At 32.4% G+C, this 20,139-nt stretch overlaps 2 protein-coding genes across 24 annotated transcripts; both read right to left on the bottom strand.

Annotated features, from left to right (window-relative positions):
* Window positions 1–883: 883 nt before the first annotated feature.
* On the bottom strand, window positions 884–4,088 carry LOC111312709 (uncharacterized). 5 transcript variants are annotated; one of them, XM_022913229.2, is made up of 7 exons: window positions 3,916–4,088; window positions 3,051–3,113; window positions 2,466–2,574; window positions 2,087–2,263; window positions 1,840–1,938; window positions 1,514–1,759; window positions 884–1,283 (listed from the first exon to the last, which is right to left on the bottom strand). In XM_022913229.2, the coding sequence occupies exons 3-7, from the start codon at window positions 2,529–2,531 to the stop codon at window positions 984–986; spliced, it is 888 nt and encodes a 295-aa protein (XP_022768964.1). In that variant the 5' UTR covers window positions 2,532–2,574; window positions 3,051–3,113; window positions 3,916–4,088; the 3' UTR covers window positions 884–983. The 5 variants fall into 5 exon arrangements, with proteins under 5 accessions (XP_022768964.1, XP_022768963.1, XP_022768966.1 ...); XM_022913228.2 differs by having other exon boundaries at window positions 3,829–4,086; XM_022913231.2 differs by having other exon boundaries at window positions 4,018–4,035.
* An 808-nt stretch (window positions 4,089–4,896) lies between these two features.
* LOC111312707 (uncharacterized) lies at window positions 4,897–9,959 on the bottom strand. Of its 19 annotated transcripts, none has more exons than XR_016346520.1 (9): window positions 9,769–9,959; window positions 9,569–9,668; window positions 7,673–9,488; window positions 7,461–7,577; window positions 7,080–7,309; window positions 6,762–6,837; window positions 6,251–6,666; window positions 5,681–5,839; window positions 4,897–5,304 (listed from the first exon to the last, which is right to left on the bottom strand). XR_016346520.1 is itself a non-coding variant. In XM_089768323.1 (6 exons), the coding sequence occupies exons 3-6, from the start codon at window positions 7,729–7,731 to the stop codon at window positions 6,594–6,596; spliced, it is 339 nt and encodes a 112-aa protein (XP_089624449.1). In that variant the 5' UTR covers window positions 7,732–9,488; window positions 9,569–9,668; window positions 9,769–9,959; the 3' UTR covers window positions 6,224–6,593. The 19 variants fall into 19 exon arrangements, 2 of the variants coding, with proteins under 2 accessions (XP_089624449.1, XP_089624456.1); XR_016346499.1 differs by lacking the exon at window positions 7,080–7,309 and having other exon boundaries at window positions 6,251–6,319; window positions 6,415–6,680; XR_016346504.1 differs by lacking the exon at window positions 7,080–7,309 and having other exon boundaries at window positions 6,251–6,319; window positions 6,436–6,680.
* Window positions 9,960–20,139: the final 10,180 nt, after the last annotated feature.

Here is a 20,139-nt window from a genome sequence, read left to right as displayed (position 1 = left end):
CAATTGGTGCTGTACTTTCCCACTTCCTGCTTGGTGTTAGCGTTTATGGAGGGGCTGGCAGGGGCCACGGCCTTCTCCAAAATTTGTTTACATCATTACAGCACAATATCTCATCCTATTAAAAGTAATGTTTGACAACCCCCCCCCCCTTTTTTTTTATTTATAAAATTACTCTTTGACCTCATATTCTTGACTTCATCTGTGTTTATGTCTGCGAATCATGAACATCACAAACGAATATCTCGAAATGTCATAAGCTGATTTCATCTGATTTGGCTTACTGCCTTTTTTTCTCAACATTATAATCACTTAATTACCCACTGAGATTAGCTGAATAATGTTTCTCTCTGTTAAATTTCTAACAGGTTTTGGAATCCAACTTTTATGTTGTCATTCCCATTGAGAGTTTCAGCGAGGATTAAGCTCCTGAGAGGAGGGGGATCAGTTACCTGAGCACACAGGAATAAAAAACCTGCTATATACGAATCAGCAAATAGCAATTTCGAGTTGATTTTCTCATCAGAAATTGATACTTGATCAACTAGAATGGGACTGTGTCACCAGATTATTTCATATTGTAAGCTTCAGACATACTCTCTTCTTTCACTTCATTACTTCAATTATCGGTAGCTACCTATCATGCCAGGTTCCCGTGTGGTGTTAGGTTTTGACATAGCAATTTAAGTTCTGATTTGGTAGCTTTCTTGTAGGCATCACATGCTTATTTTCTCTTTAATAGATATAGAAGGGTCTGCCGGTTCAAAAAAAAAAAAAAAGGGTAGGCCGGTGGCAAGGTACATCATCAGGGGAATGACAGAAAATAATCCCCTTTAAGCAGCAACAAGATGAATGGTTATCCTACTCGTGCATCAATTTCAGCCCGTTAGTGAAAAGGTCATGTCACTGCTTGCTATGTCCACCTCATAATCGGTTCCATAAAAAATATATATAACTTATTACATTATAAGGTGACGACAGGTAGCTCAACTGGCTGGCGGTGCAAGGGAAACAGGCTCCGGAGCAACCTCAGGTCTAGAGTGCCCATTGCCAACGCATTGGAGTTTATCATCAAATCCCCACAAATTGGCAGACTTGATATCATCCTGGATCATTTGCTTGGAGAATTCTTCGTGGTTGTACTCCAATATGGCCTTTCCTCCAAATTCAGTCGGTAGATTTTCCTCATCAAAATATGATCTCATGAGCTCTACGCTGTCTTTGTTCTTAGGGTACACAAACTTTACCTTCTGGAAGGTTTTAGCATCCAGAAAATACTTAACAATCTGCAGAAACAAAAGCACAGCAAGCTGGTTAATCTTAATAGATCAAATCATGAGCATGAGCAGCAACTTACAATGCTAAAATGCACCAATGTAAGCTCATTAAGCTTTTGCAAAACTTGTACTTCACATTGTTTAACCATTATTAAAAATGATTAAGCATGGTACAAGTCTAGAGACATTCAGCACTCAGTTAAGAATCAGAATGTGATTACAGTGGGTAGAATTGAGACCTTCCAGAATGCTTCAAAAATTCTTGGGGGATTATAGAGAAATGCCATAGCCAGCCTCTCAGGGTAGTGGTTTTGTAATACATTAATAGTGTCGCGAGCTGACTTGATGGGCACACTTGTGCTTAATGTCCACCCAGTGAAGTCTATCAACCATGCCATCTGCTCTTGACCCTCTGGAAGGTTTAGGATAGCATTCTCTATCAGATACACCAAATGGTGAAGCTGATTGTCCAACGATGTGGTATTCTGTAACATTTTCGGCCATGTTAGTTTACAAACTTACAATAACTCAACGATTTTGATTTTGATTTAATTAAACCTATTACCTGCTTTCCTGGTCGCAGTATAAGAACAGTCCTACCATGTCGGTCATGAAAATTTGCTCTGGATACTTTTCCAGTCTCACCTTCTACTGCAACTTCATGCTGACAACAAAAGCGCCTAATGTGGTTAGGGAAAATAGATTCTCAACAACCTCATACTATTTATTACTATATATCAATTAATCACCATTAACTCTCTTTTTCTAAACATTACGAGGAAAAAAATCAGCTACTCGACTTATTAACTTACCCAACGTATTTCCTCAGGCTTATAGGTTGATCTCCATTCGAGTGTCTCATTCAGCATTTTCTTTGATTTGTCAACATTCCAGTTTCGTGCCTCCAAGTATCTCCTCAAGCAGGCATCAGTACAATATTTCGAACTGCGCTCAGATAGTGGTCCGATTGCAGCTCTAAGCTCCTTGGCCTGCTTGTATTCACATGTAAAAGCAAACATTAATGAAGAAGTAACCACAATCTAAAGACAGAATAAAACAAATTTGCAAATAAATATTAGGAGTTAAATCTTATATTTCCCAAGATAAGGAGCAGCAGAGGGAGATTTCAGTAGACAACACAAAAGTTTTGCCATAGTTAAACAAATTCACTAACTGCTCCAACTTTATTACCTTGGATTCATGCTGCAATGAATCATCCTCTTGGTTGTGATGAGAATTACTCCATCTACTAAACATTGTGACTAATACTAGAATCTGGCAATCTAGATTCTAGTCCAACCTGCATAACATTGCATAAGACTTGGGACTTATTATTCAGAGTTAATTGACTGAAATGGTTAGTAATCTGCCTTTAGACTAAACATGGATGTGAGAATCAAGAAACTAGCCCTGTACAGCTTAATCGTCAAAGAAATTGCATAGAAAATATGCTTTCAGTTCCTCTCACACCAAATATAACCAGACAATAAGATTCTATGAAGAACACAATAAAGCACCAAAATAGCACAAGAAATAAGAATTAAATCATGAGCTTCAGTTTAATACACAACCACAATTTTTTAAAAAAAGCAAACTTTACCAAAAGTCAACACTGTTCAAGTCTAGCCGCTAACAGAGCTGTGTCATATTGAATTACTGCTGCAGCGATGTCATTCATAGAACTGTGATAACATTGCTAAGATGGCTGGTACTAGAATCTAGATGCTACAAGGGAAAAATATGGGGAAAAAAAGATGGTACTGCAAGATATGATACCGTAGAAACACAGATGAGTCGAGTCCTGGGACATGCGCTTGAATCAGACCTGAGAAGCTCCACCTGGTTTCATTCATTTGATCAGATTAGTATTATCAAAGTTACCATCAATTTTCCATCATCAACTAGTCTTTTAATATGGGGTCAATTCCTCAACAGTTACATTCACATAAAGAGCAGTAACGGTAAAAATGGGTCACACGTTACAAGTTACATCAGTGGAAGAAGCATGATTCAACGACTGCTAATACTTTCCGATAAGTATGAGTAGAGAAAAAAAATTAGAGAAACGTCTGATGAATTCTGATCTCATAAATATCAACAGTCTTTTATGGAAAAACAAAAAAAAAAAAATTCTTTATTCTACAATGATATTAATGAAGGAAAAAAAAAGATGCCTTTTACACCGGCCTAGTAAGAAAAAATAGAACTTTAGACTGTCCAGACCATTACTCCCTTTTAATTTCTCCTGTTTTGTTTTTTTTTTTTTTTTTTTGAGAAAAAGTATAGTATAAATTCAACTCGGATAACCCAGAAAACACCAGAAAAGCTTCTGCATTCTTCAAAATCACTACAAGAAGATATTCAAAAACTCAGTAAAAAACCCATTTTTACATACCAATATCAAAAGAGAAACAAAATGAAAGGTTGATGAATAAATAGAAAGAAAATTTTTTTTTAAAATGGATAGTCAAAGAAGCGGATGAAAACAGAGTTGCAGTCTTGCAGAGATGTTTCCAGGGTTTGACATCTTTAAAAAAAAAAAAAAAAAACTAACCTCTCCTTCACTCCTGCCTGTGAAAAGAAACAGAGCAAAGACTCTGCTCTTAGATGAAAAGGAAAAAGAAAAGGGTTGATTCTTTACCATAAAAGTGGCATGGAATTCTATAACATGACCAGGTAATCCAACAAAAAGATTGAAAGCGAAAAAGGAAAGAGTTCAAATGCCCGGATCTTGATTGGTAACCTTTTGGCTAATATGAGTCGGTATCCCTTGTTGGTTAGCTCCAGATATTATTCAAATTCAGCGCAACTCATACGGTACTTGTGCTTTGGCCAGTCTTTATGACTATAGGCCTTTTTTTTTTTTCTCGGACCAATGATATGACACAAGTTGTTGTCGTTTTGTGAGAAATTTCAGACCTAATTTTGCAGCAAAGAAACTCTCCTTTCTGATTCAGACAGACGGGAACCATATTTTTGAACAGAAGCAGGAAAGGTAATTAAAGTAATCTTTTTTTCTGTACTATGTTTGCTTCTTTTCAGTTTCGTTACAAGTTTCATTCATCGTGATGAATTTTAACTGTCCTTCAATGGAATAAACAGAGAACAGATCGGAGACTGAATCTACATTTTACCCCGTTAAGACATGTGCAACAACAAACGAATATTATTAGTGCTTTGCAGAGTCTTTAGAGTATAATATCAGAATAAAATCTTTTTGGCTAAATAAAATAGAATAACTTTCTTTCAATGAAAATTTAACTTTGAATTCCTTCCATTTTTTTCTTTTTTTTTTCTTAAGATTACTATCTCTTTCCACATAATAATAAGTAAATTTCTAAATATGAAATGCAATTTATTAAATTTCTTTACATGTCAAATTAAAAATTTTTTAATAAAAAAATCATAATCTAAAAATAAGAAAAAATTATAATTGTTAAAATTTAAATTTTAAAATTAAATATTATTGTTTAAAAATAATAATATAAATTAATTAAATTAAAAGTCTATTAAAAAAATTAAATAAAATTTAATAATAAATTATCCATTTTTTTTTACTCTCATAAAAAGGAAATAGTATAATCTAATAAACCAAATGATTCATTTAATGACAATACTAATATATAAAGAAACATTTTACCAAACTTATATTATAAAAATCAATAAAAGCTAGTCGTAATATACTAACAAGCTTTTCTGTTTCCAAAAAAAAAAAAAAAAAATTATAAAGAAAACAAGTCAACCATTATAAGGGACAAATTGAGAAAATAAAAACCAGGGGTGAAAGCGAAATGAGAATAGAACTCGCGGACTGTCGGCCACCGTAAGACTCATGCTCTCAGACATCAGCCATCCCGAAGTAGTGCTGGGCTGTCGGCAGCTGCTCCTATGCGAAGCACCCATAAATATGTGGCATGCCGCGACCCCTTTTCTCATCTCTATTTCTTTTGTCCTTTCTCATTGATTTTCCATGCCATTCTAGAAGTCCCTTGGTAGCCAAAATTCTGAAAGTCGTTGCAATCATTCATTTCTGTCCGATATCAAATGATAAGTGTAAGTATATCAGATAAATTCAAATTTTTAATTAATTTTGCAGTGGAATTTAGCTCATAGAAGTTATAAACCGTAAAAAAGAAAAAGAGAATAATATAAAACGGATGGGCCGAGAGTGCTTGGTGACCGGTGTGTGGACACGTCGAAAGAGAATTTAAAAAATGCGGAAAAGCCAAGGATTACCCACAATGAGATGAAGAAAATGAAAATCTTAAAAAACATAATCACAAAGTTAAGAACAGGACAAGAATGATAATATATATATATATATATATATATATATCAGATTCCACCGGAAGGTAGCACAAGTTATGCTATGATATGCGTTGGAAGCATAAATTTATTAGATTTACCACAGAAAACTATCCATGGTGCATGTTACCAATGAAATCTGCTGCCAATAACACTCGAAACAGTTGCTTCTCCAGATCCCCAAAGCCACACCAAAGTATTATTGCAGTCAGCTTGCTTGAATATCACCGTTGTCCATTGGGCTTCACATACATATCCTCCTGACCAGTGATCAATCATAGGTTAACAGGCAGAGCAACAAAAGTTTACAGCTAAAATCCATGCCTTATAACACACCGTTAGATCGCTATTAATTCGATCGAATTTAATGTGATGTCATATAATACCAACTCAATTAAAAAAATATTTAAAAAATCAAATAAATCATGATGTCAAATAACAATACAACAAAAGTACTTATTCCTTCGAATTTTTTATATATATTTTTTGAAAAAAATACTACTAAACTTAAAAATCTACTCACTTCTCTTTGAAAAATAAGCCAGACAAACTTTTTTCACAATTTTTTTTCCCTCTTCCACGCGGCATATATATATGTTTAAGTTAAAATAAATATAAAAAAATTACATTCACTAAAAAATCAATTAACAAATAAAACATAATTAACTAACCAAACCACAATAAAACTTTTAGTTCCCAAACAACTTCCTTGCAACTAAACAAAAACCTCATTGGCTTATCTGCACGGATATGTTGTTAACAATAATGACCATGAGAGTTAAAAAGTTCAAACGATCAAGGATTCAGCTAGTTTCGAACCACCAGCCTCCCAAACCTTAATGTTTGAGCGCCCTACCAATTTTGTGCTAACGGATCCGCATCACATGCACGGTTCTATTTCCATCAGGACGGTCTAGCCCAAAACTTGAGCCCAAAAGAGCTATAAGGCCCAAAGGATTCGGATTCACCAGCGTACATCCAAACTTTGCAGCCTCTTCATCCCTCGCCTCAGGCCTACACCAAATTTTTTGGAAGAGAAGATGAACATCTTTCAAAACTTCTTATAACTCCACAAACGGGTTTAATCCTGCCACGTGTCAACTAACTTATTTTAGGTACTCAATCGCACTCATTTCGTTGCAATTAGATGAAGATGGACCACTAACAACAGTACCCGCCTACCTGTAATTTCAACATTCCGCAAGGAAATATATAAATTAATCCTTTCTTCTTACTCTGTTTTTCACCCTTATCACCGCTTTATCATAACCAACAAAAACAACAATAGGTTCAAGGAAAACGAATGAAAACTCACAAGTTAAATAAACCAGTAAGAACAAATGCAGCAAGGAATTAAAAGCTAAAATCAAAGACGGCTAAAAAAAGGGGGGGGGGGGGCGGAATGGATAACACAACCCAAAGAACTACTAAACTAATAACTCAAAAGATTACCACTCGTGGTACAGGAGCTAAAAACTTTCAAGAAAAAAACAGTTATACCTCTATTAAAAGAAACAGAAATACAGTATCAAATAATGGTCAGAAACTTAGGTGATTATCTTTAACTTGCCAATTGTCATGGCTGATCACAGTGATATCTAGGAGTAACTTTTGTTACATTATCGGACTAACACAGGGACAGATGCGCTTCCTTCTGAAGCAATCCTAATATATTCTCGGCAATGTCATGATAAGTCCCTGCGATGATTGCGCAAAACGTAGCATTTTAACTGAAACACACGCAGAAACAGACTTTAGTTCTAAAGCTAAATAAGACTATCAACAGAAACACTTTTTTCTAATTTTCTTCAGGTTTACTGGTTCAGTGCTTTTATATGCATGTAGAGTTGTAGACTGGGTAGCGAAAAGACAGACAGTCACCATATAGAAGTATTTGAACCAAGATTTCTTTGCCGGCAAATGCTCCTGAATAGGGTGCTCCATGACCAACTAAAGCTTTCTAAAGGAGGGAATTCCAAAAGAGTCCAGCATATAGTCCTGCAAGGCAAATTCAACGAGTTAATGCACCATGCCATCAAATAGAAAAGACAAAAACTAATTTCCATGCAAGAAAGATCCAAAAATTTGCTCACCTTCCTCGGAGTATTAGAAAACATGAGACTCCAAAAAAACTTTTAAGCTGCTTCACCATCAATACACAGTTGCTATAGATAACATCTTGATATCAACCTCAGATGGAAAGAATGTCATCACTTGGGTCAACGAAACACATGACTTATTTGGTGAATTAGTAGATAATTATACCAAAGAACCCAACCCTCCACACAAATTACAATACACCAATCAGCACTTGATACAAATTACAACAAATTCTCCAATAGAGGAATAAGATCCATGGGCCATTAATCAAATACCAGTTAAGCTCATATTGAATCAAAAAGCAGCAACCAAAGGCTGAGTAAAATCTATATCAAAATAATCAGTACCTTACCAATGGATATATAATTTTTGTTTTGGTACTGTGCGCTCCGATACCAGTGTGTTTCAACGTACCATTTCAAGTTTATCAGCATTATCTAGTATTTTGTCTATAAAATATATACACATACAAATACACCTCAATTACTGAATCTATATGTTTAAAAATTAGTAAATATTTAATATATAAATTTTCAACCCTCGAATAAATGAAATAAATATAAAATATTATGAAAATATAGCAAGTTATTGTTCAATAGCTTACTTTAATGAACATATATATTTTTAAATGAAACCATGAAAATATAAAAATGATCACAAAAAATTAGGAATTGATTAAAAGAATAAAAAATGAAAATTTATAAAAAAATACAAGAAAAAATCTTGTACTACAAGAACCAAAATGGCCAGTACAGACTGGTTCAATACATAAACCTAGATGTAACAATACAGTACCAATAATTGATTTCATTTTATCAAATGGATGGGCATGTTCAAGTTATTTAACTTTTGATAACCAATCACACAAATAAGAGCACGTGACATATATAACAAGCTAGCAATGAGACTAAGAGAACTAAAAACAAACTTAGATTAAACCCAATTGTCATATGGAGAAATAAAATCAAATCAAAACCAGGCTTCAGAAGTTAGGGATAGTGTTGTTATAACAGAATTAACTAACATATAAGTGAAGAATTGAACCATTTAGGTTGAAATTGCAATGACAGAATACACCTTATTAGTTGCAATCACAATCATTGATGACCATATATTCTGTCAAGAATCAAATTCAGCTTCAGTCTATCAAATGGGCATGCTTTGATATGAAGTAGTGTTGCATGATTTGCGCAAAGCAATGAATCACAAATAGGCAATCAGAGATGCAGGAAAAAATTAAGCAAAAAGGCAATAGAGCCGAGACACACAGGGGGGAGAGCCGGGGAAAAAATGAATAAAATATCTCTCGTGCCATCTCCCCCCTAGGAAAACCAAAAAAAAATAAAAATTTATTAGGATTTTTGACCTGCCATGCAAGCGCACCTGTCATGGCAAAGGTCAGATAACACCAAAAACAATCACTCTGTTTCTTTTCCCTCACAATTTTTTCACCTCTCTTACGTCTTCTCAGCAACGATTTTTCACACCCTCGATTCTTTCAACTCATAGAGATGACTAGTTCATCATACTACAATTAAGAAGATCGATATAACAATGAATACCTCATCAATCTACAATAAGGAGATCGATATAACACAACAAAGTTAAATCACATAATAAATCAAAAGCTCACAAAATATCCAGTCCAATCTTTTGCAGCTTGTTCTTCCGACTAAACACCAGTTCACCGCCACAACCGTCGTTCAACTACAAAGCAGATCGCAGCATGCCACAATTTACAAAATTTGATCCATAAATCAATTGGACAATTTCAGATTCTTAAAACCGATCTGAAAGATGTTCCCAGATCTAAAAACACCAAAGGAACCAGAATAAGCAATTAAGGAACCAGAACATAGGAAAAGAAGATTAGCATTCAAGCTTAATACCTCAGATATAGATACAAAGGCAGATTTCCGAGGTCGACAAGAGGATAGATTAGCCCCTTCAGAGAGGAATTGAATTAAACTCGGCTAGATCAAAAAGAGCCTTCACAAACAAAGATAAGAGCAAAACTCTACCTTAGAACATCTATGAACCGAACAATCGAGACTAGCAATTAATAACAGAAAATTATTAATCGACTTACCTCGTTCGATCTCTGAGAAGAAATCGATTCTTACAATAGCGTGAGCGACGAACAAGTGACGAAGGGAAGTAATCACAAATTTCAGCAAAGCAGGGAAAAGCCATGATAAAAAAGCAAATTTCGTCAAACGATCGGAAGAATTCGACGGAATCGAGAGAGGCTACGACGACAGTTAAGCAGATACGAAGAACGTGGCTCGCAACAGCCCACAAGAGTTATAAATGGAGGTGCTAGATATTTTTGGAATAGAATTAGGATAATCCAACGGCTCTGACTATTTTGTGGTTAAAGAGATCAACGGTTGGACTTGAGCGATACTTTTTCCAAGCTATTTTGGGTTGCCTGTGGTGAAGGCAAGCGAGGCAAGAATGGCTCTAATTAGCCGAGTAGGTTCTAGATGCTAGGCCTAGATTGAGACCTTTCACTGCCACGTGTTCTCGGTCATGGATTTTATCAGCTTGGGCTGACAGCCCAGTGATTAGCTGTTTAGGATCAGGCCTAAAAGGAAAAGAAACTTGTGTTGGGTAACCATACATCGAGCCCGCTGCCACTGCCAGGCACTTGTCACAATAACTAGTTTGGGCTTTCCCTGAGATTGGGCTTAACTATGTTAGATTTTAGATGTAATAGGCGGCCCAATTTTAATGATTGCTTTATCAAGCGCACAGACATATGGCAATGGCAAGCTTTTGTTTTGAAGGTAAGCTACAAAGAAAGCTAGTCCAGTTAGCGAGGAAAGAATTCAACCAAATCCTGGGATACAAATACCCCTTAACTGTATTACCAAAAATAAAATTAAACAAAATGGCAGTCATTTTACGATACATTCTACAAATTAAGTCCAAACCACAGGTTTGAAGAGTGAGACAACAAAATGACACAAGATTCCCTCTGCTACAGTAATTTTTCTATACTAAAATCATATGGTGACACATACTTGTCCAGTCGTAGGCAGCAGTTAGCTCAAGATAAAGACAAAAATAGAACAATATACAAGGTACTAATACCACACATCATAAATTTAATGTGTTTGTTTAGAAACCCTTCTAGACATTCCAATATATTCGGAGGTCTATATTTAATTTTTGTTAAAAAATTAAAAAATTAAAAAATTAAAAAATACAAAGGTTGAATAAATGAAAAAAGTGATTGAATTTCGGAAGGATTGAGTTGAAGAATTTAAATTGAATTAGAGTTTAAAGTTAGAAGTCAAAAGAATAAAAATTTTATTTGGTTTATGGCTTTAGAATTGAAGCCGTATAAATAAGGCTAGAGAACACACATAAAAAATACACAAAAAAGACAAAAATAAAAAAATAGAGAGAGAAAAGCAAAAAAAAAAAAGAGAGTTTTTTTTGTTAAAAAAATAGATTTTTTTTGAAATTTTTTTTGAAAATTTCAGATTTCGATTGAATTTTTCGGTGACTCTTCCAGCGTCGGTTGAATTTTTTAGTCAATTACCCAGTTTTCGGTAACACATCCCTAGAAACCGTTGAATTTTACGGTGAAAAACCTAAATTTCGATCACATTTTTCAGAATTCGATGAAATTCAACCGAAGTTCATTCGATTTATAAAGAAAGGGGAGAGAAAAAAAAGGGAAGAGAGAGAAGGGAAAAGAGCGATTTGAGACAGAAAGCTTAAACTTTGCCTTTTATAGCAGTTTCAAAATAACACCGTTTTGGCGTCTTAATTCAACCTAGGATCTACGCGTTTTATTGTTGGACGATCCGTTTCAACTTGCTCCATAGTTGATCTTTAGAGCCGAGTCAATTTTCTCAAGTTGAGCCTTTGAGCCGTTTTCTGTGTCTGGAGCTAAGCCATGTTGCGCCAACTCTCCAGCCGAGCCTTTTTTTTGTATTTTCCTTTATATTTTTTTATTTTTTTATGTGTTTGTTTATTTTTAAGAGTATTTTTGTATGAATAAATTTTAAATAAAATAAAATAAAATATTCAAAAAATATATTTTTAAGAAAAAATTGAAAGTATCAATTTTTCTTGAAAATAAAATTTTTAAAAAATATTTTTTAAGGAAAAGTTAAAAGTATCAATTTTCTTTAAAAATAAAATTTTTTAAAAATGCTTTGAGGAAAAGTTGAAAGTATCAATTTTTCTTGAAAATAAAAATTTTTAAAAAATGCTTTAAGAAAAAGTTAAAAGTATCAATTTTCCTTGCATAAAAGCATTGAATTTTTTCTTATAAAACCTAAAAAAAAAAATCTATATCAAAAGTCAAATTCATTTTGGAAAATTTTAATGTTAAATAATCCGACAATGAAGTATGTACAAGTGAAATAGTAGTTTTCTTGTATACTCTTGAAGTGAAAAAATTTTCTTAATTTTTTACCAAAAGTATTGGAGTCAATTAAAGATAATTTTTAATAATTAAATAATCGGTAAAACTTTTAAGGCTTAATGGATAATATGAAATTGAGCTAGTACCATCTTTCGATGGTCATTATGAGGGTGCTATAACCTTCCTCACTCGTAACTGAACTCCCAAACCCTATTCTGGTTAATAGACTCAAACTTATTCTTTTAGGGGCCTTTAGTTAAGCTTAGGTGTTCTTTGAAATGATAGATTCTTTAGGTAGCCAATCACACCTAAATAAAAAAGATTGGTGACAACTTCTTAAGTCAATGCCTAGCGGTAGGTCTTCGAATCTAAATGTTATGATAATGTGGCGACTCCATTGGAGATAACCGAGAGCCAAACCAACAAATAAATTCATGTTTTTCAAAAAGCCTAATAAAATTAAAGTTTTTGTAAGGATTTTTTTTCTTTCTCTTTCTTTTTCATTCATTTTATTTATTTATGTTGCAAACTATGTCATTCATATGCATAATATGAGCTTTATACCCAAGTTTCATCCATCTAGGAGGAAGTAAAGTATCTATGCTTTCATAAGGTTATAATGTCTCCGTAGTGGCTAGCGAAATACTCTTACTCAAATTGAATCATTTTTGTTGGTAGCCTATGATGGGTGAGGTTTGGATTGCCTTACTAGTCTGTGATGAACGATGATGTAAGAAACAATTTGAAAACCTTTAGTGGTTAAAACTCTTACTCAAATTGAATCATTTTTGTTAGTAGCCTATGATGGGTGAGGTGTGGATTACCTTACTAGTCTGTGATGGACGATGATGTAAGAAACAATTTGAAAACCTTTAGTGGTTAAAATTGTCTAAACCAGCATATAGTGTACACTTAAGAGGCCAACCCTAAGATAGAGCCCTTTCTACCCAATGATAGATATACCGTGAAACTATGACATAAGAAGGAACAAGTTGTGATTATCTAACCATTTTGATTGTTTGACTTTATGCATCATTTTCATTATCATATGTACATTGTGCATCTGCATCACTTTTATTTCATCCATGAAACTAATCATATTGTTTGTCTGATTTTGTGCATTTGCATCATTTCATTCTATGCATCATTTTTATGATCATGTTTTAACATTATCATTTGCATCATTCTCATTTCATCCATAAAAATATACATTCCATTCATGCACAAACATACCATACATAAAGCATATCATTTTTAATCATAATTATGGTATCAAGGTTCAAAGATAGGTCCATCAATCAATAATCTCACACAATCAACTCACTGGTACAATATAAGAACTTGAGTCAGATAGATGAAACAAGAAAATTTTAATCGTCTTAAAAGGATAAAGAAAGCACAAGAGAAGCTAGAAGGGAAGTTGAATAGGATTTTGAAGGCTTTGAACAAATTAAAAAAGAAAAAAGGTATAAAAGAAAGCATTAGTCAACAAGACCATCCATTATAAGATGTGGATGATCTACTGTACCTTCTTAATTTTGGGCCATATCAAGCTCAACCCGTACAAGGTCCATCATCCTAGCAGTTTATATATCTTGTAAGGTACACATATATTGAAATACCATTAATTTTAAATTCACCATAGTACCAGAGCTATATAAATCTTATTTTTACTGAGAAGATAGTAAAACCAGTATTAGTACCTAATTTGAATGATCCAAAAGAGAAAGAAAAGCTATGGCCAAATAAAAATGAGGCTTTAGAATGCTCAAAAGCTAAACAAAAAATAAACTTCTTAAAGGAAAGGTTACGAGCAGTAGAGGGTATTAGTTTTTATGGTTCAGTGGATGTTGCTGGACTTTGTTTAGTCCCAAATGTGATTATTTTTCCAAAATTTAAGATTTTAGAGTTTGAAAAATATAATAGTATAAAGTGTCTGAAAACTTACATTACTATGTACCATCAAAAAATGGTCACCCATACAATAATGAGAAGCTATTAATGGATGTATTTTAAGACAGCCTCACTAGCTCTACTGCTAGGTGGTATGTTCAACTGGATAAGACTCGTATCCGTTCTTGAAATGATATGGCCCATGACTTCATTAATCAATATCAACATATCATAAATTTAGCTCATGATCATTTTTTCTTACAGAATATGAAAAAAAAAGTGACTAAGTCATTTAAGAAATATGCCCAGAGGTGAAAGGATATAGCTTCTCAAGTGTAACCCCATTTGATTGAGAAGGAGATCACAGTATTATTCGTCAGTATTTTTAAATCTCTCTATTATGAAAAAATGATAAGAAATGCAACAAAAAATTTTACTGACATAGTGATCTCAGGTGAAATCATTAAGAATATCGTTAAAAATGATAAGTTGAAAGGAAGAAAAACTAAGAAGGCATCAAAAAAGAAAAAAATTGAAGCTCAAGCCATGAACTTTGATAGATAATTCAGTGGATATCAACCCTATCTACCCTAAGGTTACTCTCCATATTATCCTGCTATAAACAATGCCTCATACCAACCCATACCACAATCATCTTACTCATCCACATACCAACCTATTTTTGGCCCTCAAGCTCTCACATACAGCTTTAACATTCAATCTCTCGTAAGACTCCAAATTCATCTTGTTAGCCTGGCAAGTGGTTCACGAGAGCAATAAATTTTTGATGAAAAATTCATATTTGATCCAATCCCCATGACTTATACAAAGTTATACCGAGAGCTCTATAACAGTCATTTGATTACCTCCAATCGTGTGAAGCTGCTCAAGTCACCATATCCAAAGTGGTATGATCTTATAGCTCACTGCGACTACCACTATAGAATTGTTAGTCATTCCACTAAAAATTACACTACTTTAAAGCATAAGGTGCAATAATTGATCAAAGATGGAATGATAAGTTTTGATCAATGAAGGGCAACAATAACACCTAATGGTAGTGGCAATCCATTGCCTAAGCATAATGTCAATACTCTGAGTGAGAATCAAGAACACATTGATTCGAAAAGGTTTAAAAAGTTGTAATGAATTAGAGAGCAAGATATCAATAAAGATCTTCCACCTGATTGCACAGAGACATAATTTTGAAGAATGATGATAAGGTTGGTTGAAAGTTTCTTGTCGTTTTAGGATTTTTTTAGAGTAATGTTAGGATTTCTATTAGGCAATAAGATTTCATCTGTTATCATTTTAATAAAGGCAAGTTAATGCATTTCATTATATTTTCTCTTTCACTCAATCATTGTTTCATGCTCTGTTACCTTTTATAACTTTTCATTCATATTCTTAATTTTCAAATGATGAATGTTTAGACAATAATAACAATAATTCTGAGATTTAATTTTGAGAAATCATTAACATTGATATGAAGAGACTATTTGAGTAAAGGAAGCCAACTATTAACAGATGTAAAATTAATATATCTTGAAGATGTGCAGTCTTTTATCAAATCTATGAGCTTATTTTTGCTCAATAGATGATATTCAAGAAAAGTATTTACATTTGAGATGAAAAATGGTCATTTTTTTTTTACCATTTGAAAAACCATTCATTGTTATCCCTTTGAGCCTGCTATGATTTTTTTTTTCTAAAAAAACCCTGACCAAGGATCACCTTTCACATTGGAGGATAATTTTTTAGGAAGAAAGGAGCCTAAAGATAAAAAAAAAAAAAGTGTCTAAAAAAAACAAAAAGAAAAAAAAGAGAAAAAAAATGCCACACTTGATTTTGGACAAAGTAATATGAATCCTTTTATGATGAGTGAAGTGAATGTGAAAAAAGAAAAAGTTATGAAATAATGAGATAAAATGTCAAGTTACATCAAGTGATAATCTTTTGGTTTTGAACCCTTTTAATACATATTTTGAGCCTATTATATCTATTTTTTTCATGACCTTTCATCATGGCTTATATTTTAACCTTTAAAAGTCCATTTGGATCAAATGTGAATGCTCGAATTGAATGGTCATATATTAGGCTAAGGCATGCTCATGATGGAATGATAGAATCATGCTTGGTTGCTCTAAAAACTGATGTGAAAGATGGGTGAACAAATGAAGGAAGAAAAAAAAAAGAAAAAAAAATGAAGTGAAAAAAAATTAAAAAAAAAAAGAGACTCAAATTGAAAATTCGAAAGGGTGATTTAGGTAAAAAAATCTTTGAGCTAAAAGTTTGATAAACAATTCATATAGATGAGAGATCAAAGATATATAAATATCTCTTGAAGTTGGGGTAAAGTTCAATAAGCTTAAAGTTAGTGGAACGAGTTTTTGAAAAAAAAATCCTAGATTAATGTTTAAAATTGTTCGAATATTCATTGTTTGATATACAATTCCCCAATGACATCATCAAACTTGTTTATTTCCCTATTTGTTTTGATACCAAACTCGTTTTTCATTGATTGCCTTTTCTTTAATTCATCTTGTGTTTTCGTATCCCTAGAATGAATCGAGAAAACGTGTGAATGCATTATATTTGTCTTGATTTGGAATGATGATTAATGAATGACAATGTGTATAAAAGAATCTTGCATTCCTTTGAAAAAAAAATCTAAGATGATAAGAGAAAAATAAAGAGATGGTAGGAACATAAAAAATGATGATTTGAAAAAAGTAGTATGACCAAGTGATGAATATGGGGATGAATTAATTGACACAGCCTGTCAATGATGACTGAATAATAAATATAATATGGATCAATAGATGAAGTTTGTTTTAGAATGGTTAGGGCTGAGAAACCTATGAATAGTGATCAAGTGATGAACATAATGTAGATCAGAGGATAAAATTTATTTTAAAATGGCTAGTGTTGAGAAGCTTGTCAATTGTGATGAAAATATTATGGGTCAATGAATGAAATTTATGCTGAAATTTATAGTACCGAAGAGCCTATGAGTGGTGATTAAATGATATAGGGCAATGGACGAAACTTGTGCTGAAATTGTTAGTATTAAGAAGCCTATGGATGGTGATCAAGTGATGAAAATAATGATGATCAGTTGATGAAACTTGTTCCAAAGTGTTGAGAAGCTAAACAAGGAAGAAATGTGAGATGATGAAGTTTTGAAAACCATATTATCACACTTTGATTAGAATTTCATGACTTTGATATCCGCATTATATGCATTACATTAGCATTATTTTTTAAAAAAATGTTTAGAACTTTGGTTTGGATATGCATTTGCATCATGGCATTGTGAGAATCTGGATTGTTGCATTTGCATCATTAAAAAAATATTTGCATATTTGATCATGACATTCATTGTATGCATAATTTTAAATCACTTGAAAAAGAAATTAGGAATCTTTTGATGAGGATTGTTGAATTTCAAATGAGAATCTTTGAATTTCAAATGAGAATATTTGGATTTCAAATGAAAATCTTTAAGTTTTAAATAAGGATATTCAAGACGTTCTCAAATGCGAATCTTTGAATTTCAAATGAGAATCTTTGAATTTTAAACGAAAATCTTTGAGATGTGAAACCTTCAGAACTTGAATGAGAAGCTTTGAACTTTTAGATTTGAATCTCTAAAGTTCAAATGAGAATATTTAATGTTGGATACGAGTCTTGCAAGTTGCAAATACGAATTTTGAAACCTTATAGATCTGAATTCTTGCACATCTAAAATTTTATGAATTGAATTCTGGTGAAACTGAAATTCTGATAATTAAATTTCAGTGAATTCTTATGAAGCTGAAAGGTTCTTGTGAATCTAAACCTTTGACTTTCAAACTCAAATTGCAAATCTTTGAGTTTTTTATTACAAATTTCATCAGATTTGATCTATGACTTTGCTAGACATGATCGTTAAGAAGCTTTTTATTTTTCAAAGTTATAGTTGCTACTATTTAGAAGAGTAATTTATTTTTCAAAGTTGTGTTGCCTCTGTTTAGAGGAGCAATTTATTTTTTCAAATTATTTTTTCAAAGTTGTGTTGCCTCTGTTTAGAAGAGCAATTTATTTTTCAAAGTTGTGGTGCCTCTGTTTAGAGGAAAAATTTATTTTTCAAAGTTGTGGTTGCCTTTGTTTAGAGGAACAATTTATTTTCAAAAGTTGTGGTTGCCTCTATTTAGAGAAACATTTTATTTTTAAAAGTCGTGGTGTGTCTATTTAGAAGAGCAATTTATTTTTCAAAGTCGTAATGCCTCTGTTTAGAGAAGCAATTTATTTTCAAAAGTCGTTGAGCCTCTGTTTAGAGGGGCTTAATTTACCTTTTTAAAAAAAAAAACAAAAAAAAAATAAAAAAATGTCTCAAGTTGATTGGGTTGTCTACATCTTTGCACAATTTCTGTTTCACATAAAATGGGCAAAAAAAGGCAACTGTAGACACCCTAATCTGTCCAGGGTCTATATTTGATTTTTGTTAAAAATTTAAAAAATGCAAAGGCTGAAAAAAATGAAAAAATGGTTGAATTTGGGAATGACTGAGTTGAGAAATTTAAACTGAATTAGGGTTTAGAGTTAGAAGTCAGAAAAGATAGAAATCCCATTTGGTTTAGGGCTCTCGGATTGAAACCTTATAAATAAGGCCAGAGAACACACACGAAAAATACACAGAAAGACAGAAATCAAAAAATAGAAAGAGAAAAACATAAAGCAAAAAAAGTTGAAACTTTTTTTGTTAAAAAAAGAGATTTTTTTGAAAATTTCATATTTCGATTGAATTTTTTGGTCAGTTACCCAATTTTCGGCATTACATCCCCAAAAATTGTTGAACTTTTCGGTGAACTTTTAATGAAAAACTTAGATTCTGACCACATTTTTCAGAATTTGATGAAATTCAACCAGAGCTCATTCGATTTCTAGAGAAATGGGAGAGAAAAGAAAGGGAAAAGAGATAAAGGAAAAAGGCGATATGAGGCAGAAAGCTTGAACTTTGCCTTTTATATCTGTTTCAAAATGATATCGTTTTGGCATCTTAATTCAGCCTAAGATCCGCGCGTTTTACCACTGGACTACTCGACTCGTAGCGCGACCCATTTCAACTTGCTCCACAGTCGATCTTTGGAGCCGACTCGCGCCAACTCTCCAACGAGCCATTTTTTTTTTGTATTTTCCTTTGTATTTTTTTATTTTTTATTTGTTTGTTTATTTTTAAGAGTATTTTTGCATAAATAAATTTAAAATAAAATAAAATATTCGAAAAAAATATTTTTGAGGAAAAGTTGAAAGTATCAATTTTTCTTGAAAATAAAATTTCTAAAAAACATTTTAAAGGAAAAGTTGAAAGTATTAATTTTTTTTAAAAATAAAATTTCTAAAAATTATTTTTTTAATGAAAAGTTGAAAGTATCAATTTTTCTTGAAAATCAAATTTTAAAAAAATATTTTAAAGGAAAAGTTGAAAGTATCAATTTTTCTTGAAAATAAAATTTTTAAAAAAATGCTTTAAGAAAAAGTTGAAAATATCAATTTTTCTTATATAAAATCATGAGTTTTTTTCTTATAAAACCTAAAAAAAAATTTATATCAAAAGTCAAATTCATTTGAAAAATTTTAATGTTAAATAATCCGACTACAGAACCTCTACAAGTAAAATAATAGTTTTCTTGTATATTCTTGAAAGAATTTTCTTAATTTTCTGTCAAAAGTATTGGAGTCAATTAAGGATAATTTTCAATAATTAAATACTCGGTAAAATTTTTAAAGCTTAATGGATAACATGAAATTCAGCTGGTATCATCTTTCAATGAGCGTTATGAGGGTGCTATAATATTTCTCACTCGTAATCGAACTCTCAAATCATATTTTGGTTAATAGACCCGAATCTATTCTTTTAGGAGACCTCAGTTAAGCTTAAATGTTCTTTAAAATGATAGATTCTCAATCACACTTAAATAAAAAAAATTAGTGATAATTTCTTAAATCAATGTCTAACGATAGGTCTTTTGATCTAAATGTTATAACAACCCTAAATCATATGATTTGCAGCCTTGGTACGACCTTCATTTAACTAAAATTGGAGTTTTGTCTGTTGATTTCATCACTAATATTATGATTCCGCTTCACCCAATTGTGGTAATGGTGGGGTCTGTTAAAAGCTCCAAAAGACTGTTCCCA

Source organism: Durio zibethinus, chromosome 1, assembly GCF_047325235.1.
Source record: "Durio zibethinus cultivar Kanyao isolate XHJ-2024 chromosome 1, ASM4732523v1, whole genome shotgun sequence".
NCBI lineage: Eukaryota > Viridiplantae > Streptophyta > Magnoliopsida > Malvales > Malvaceae > Durio > Durio zibethinus.
This window is presented reverse-complemented; position numbering and strand designations above follow the sequence as displayed.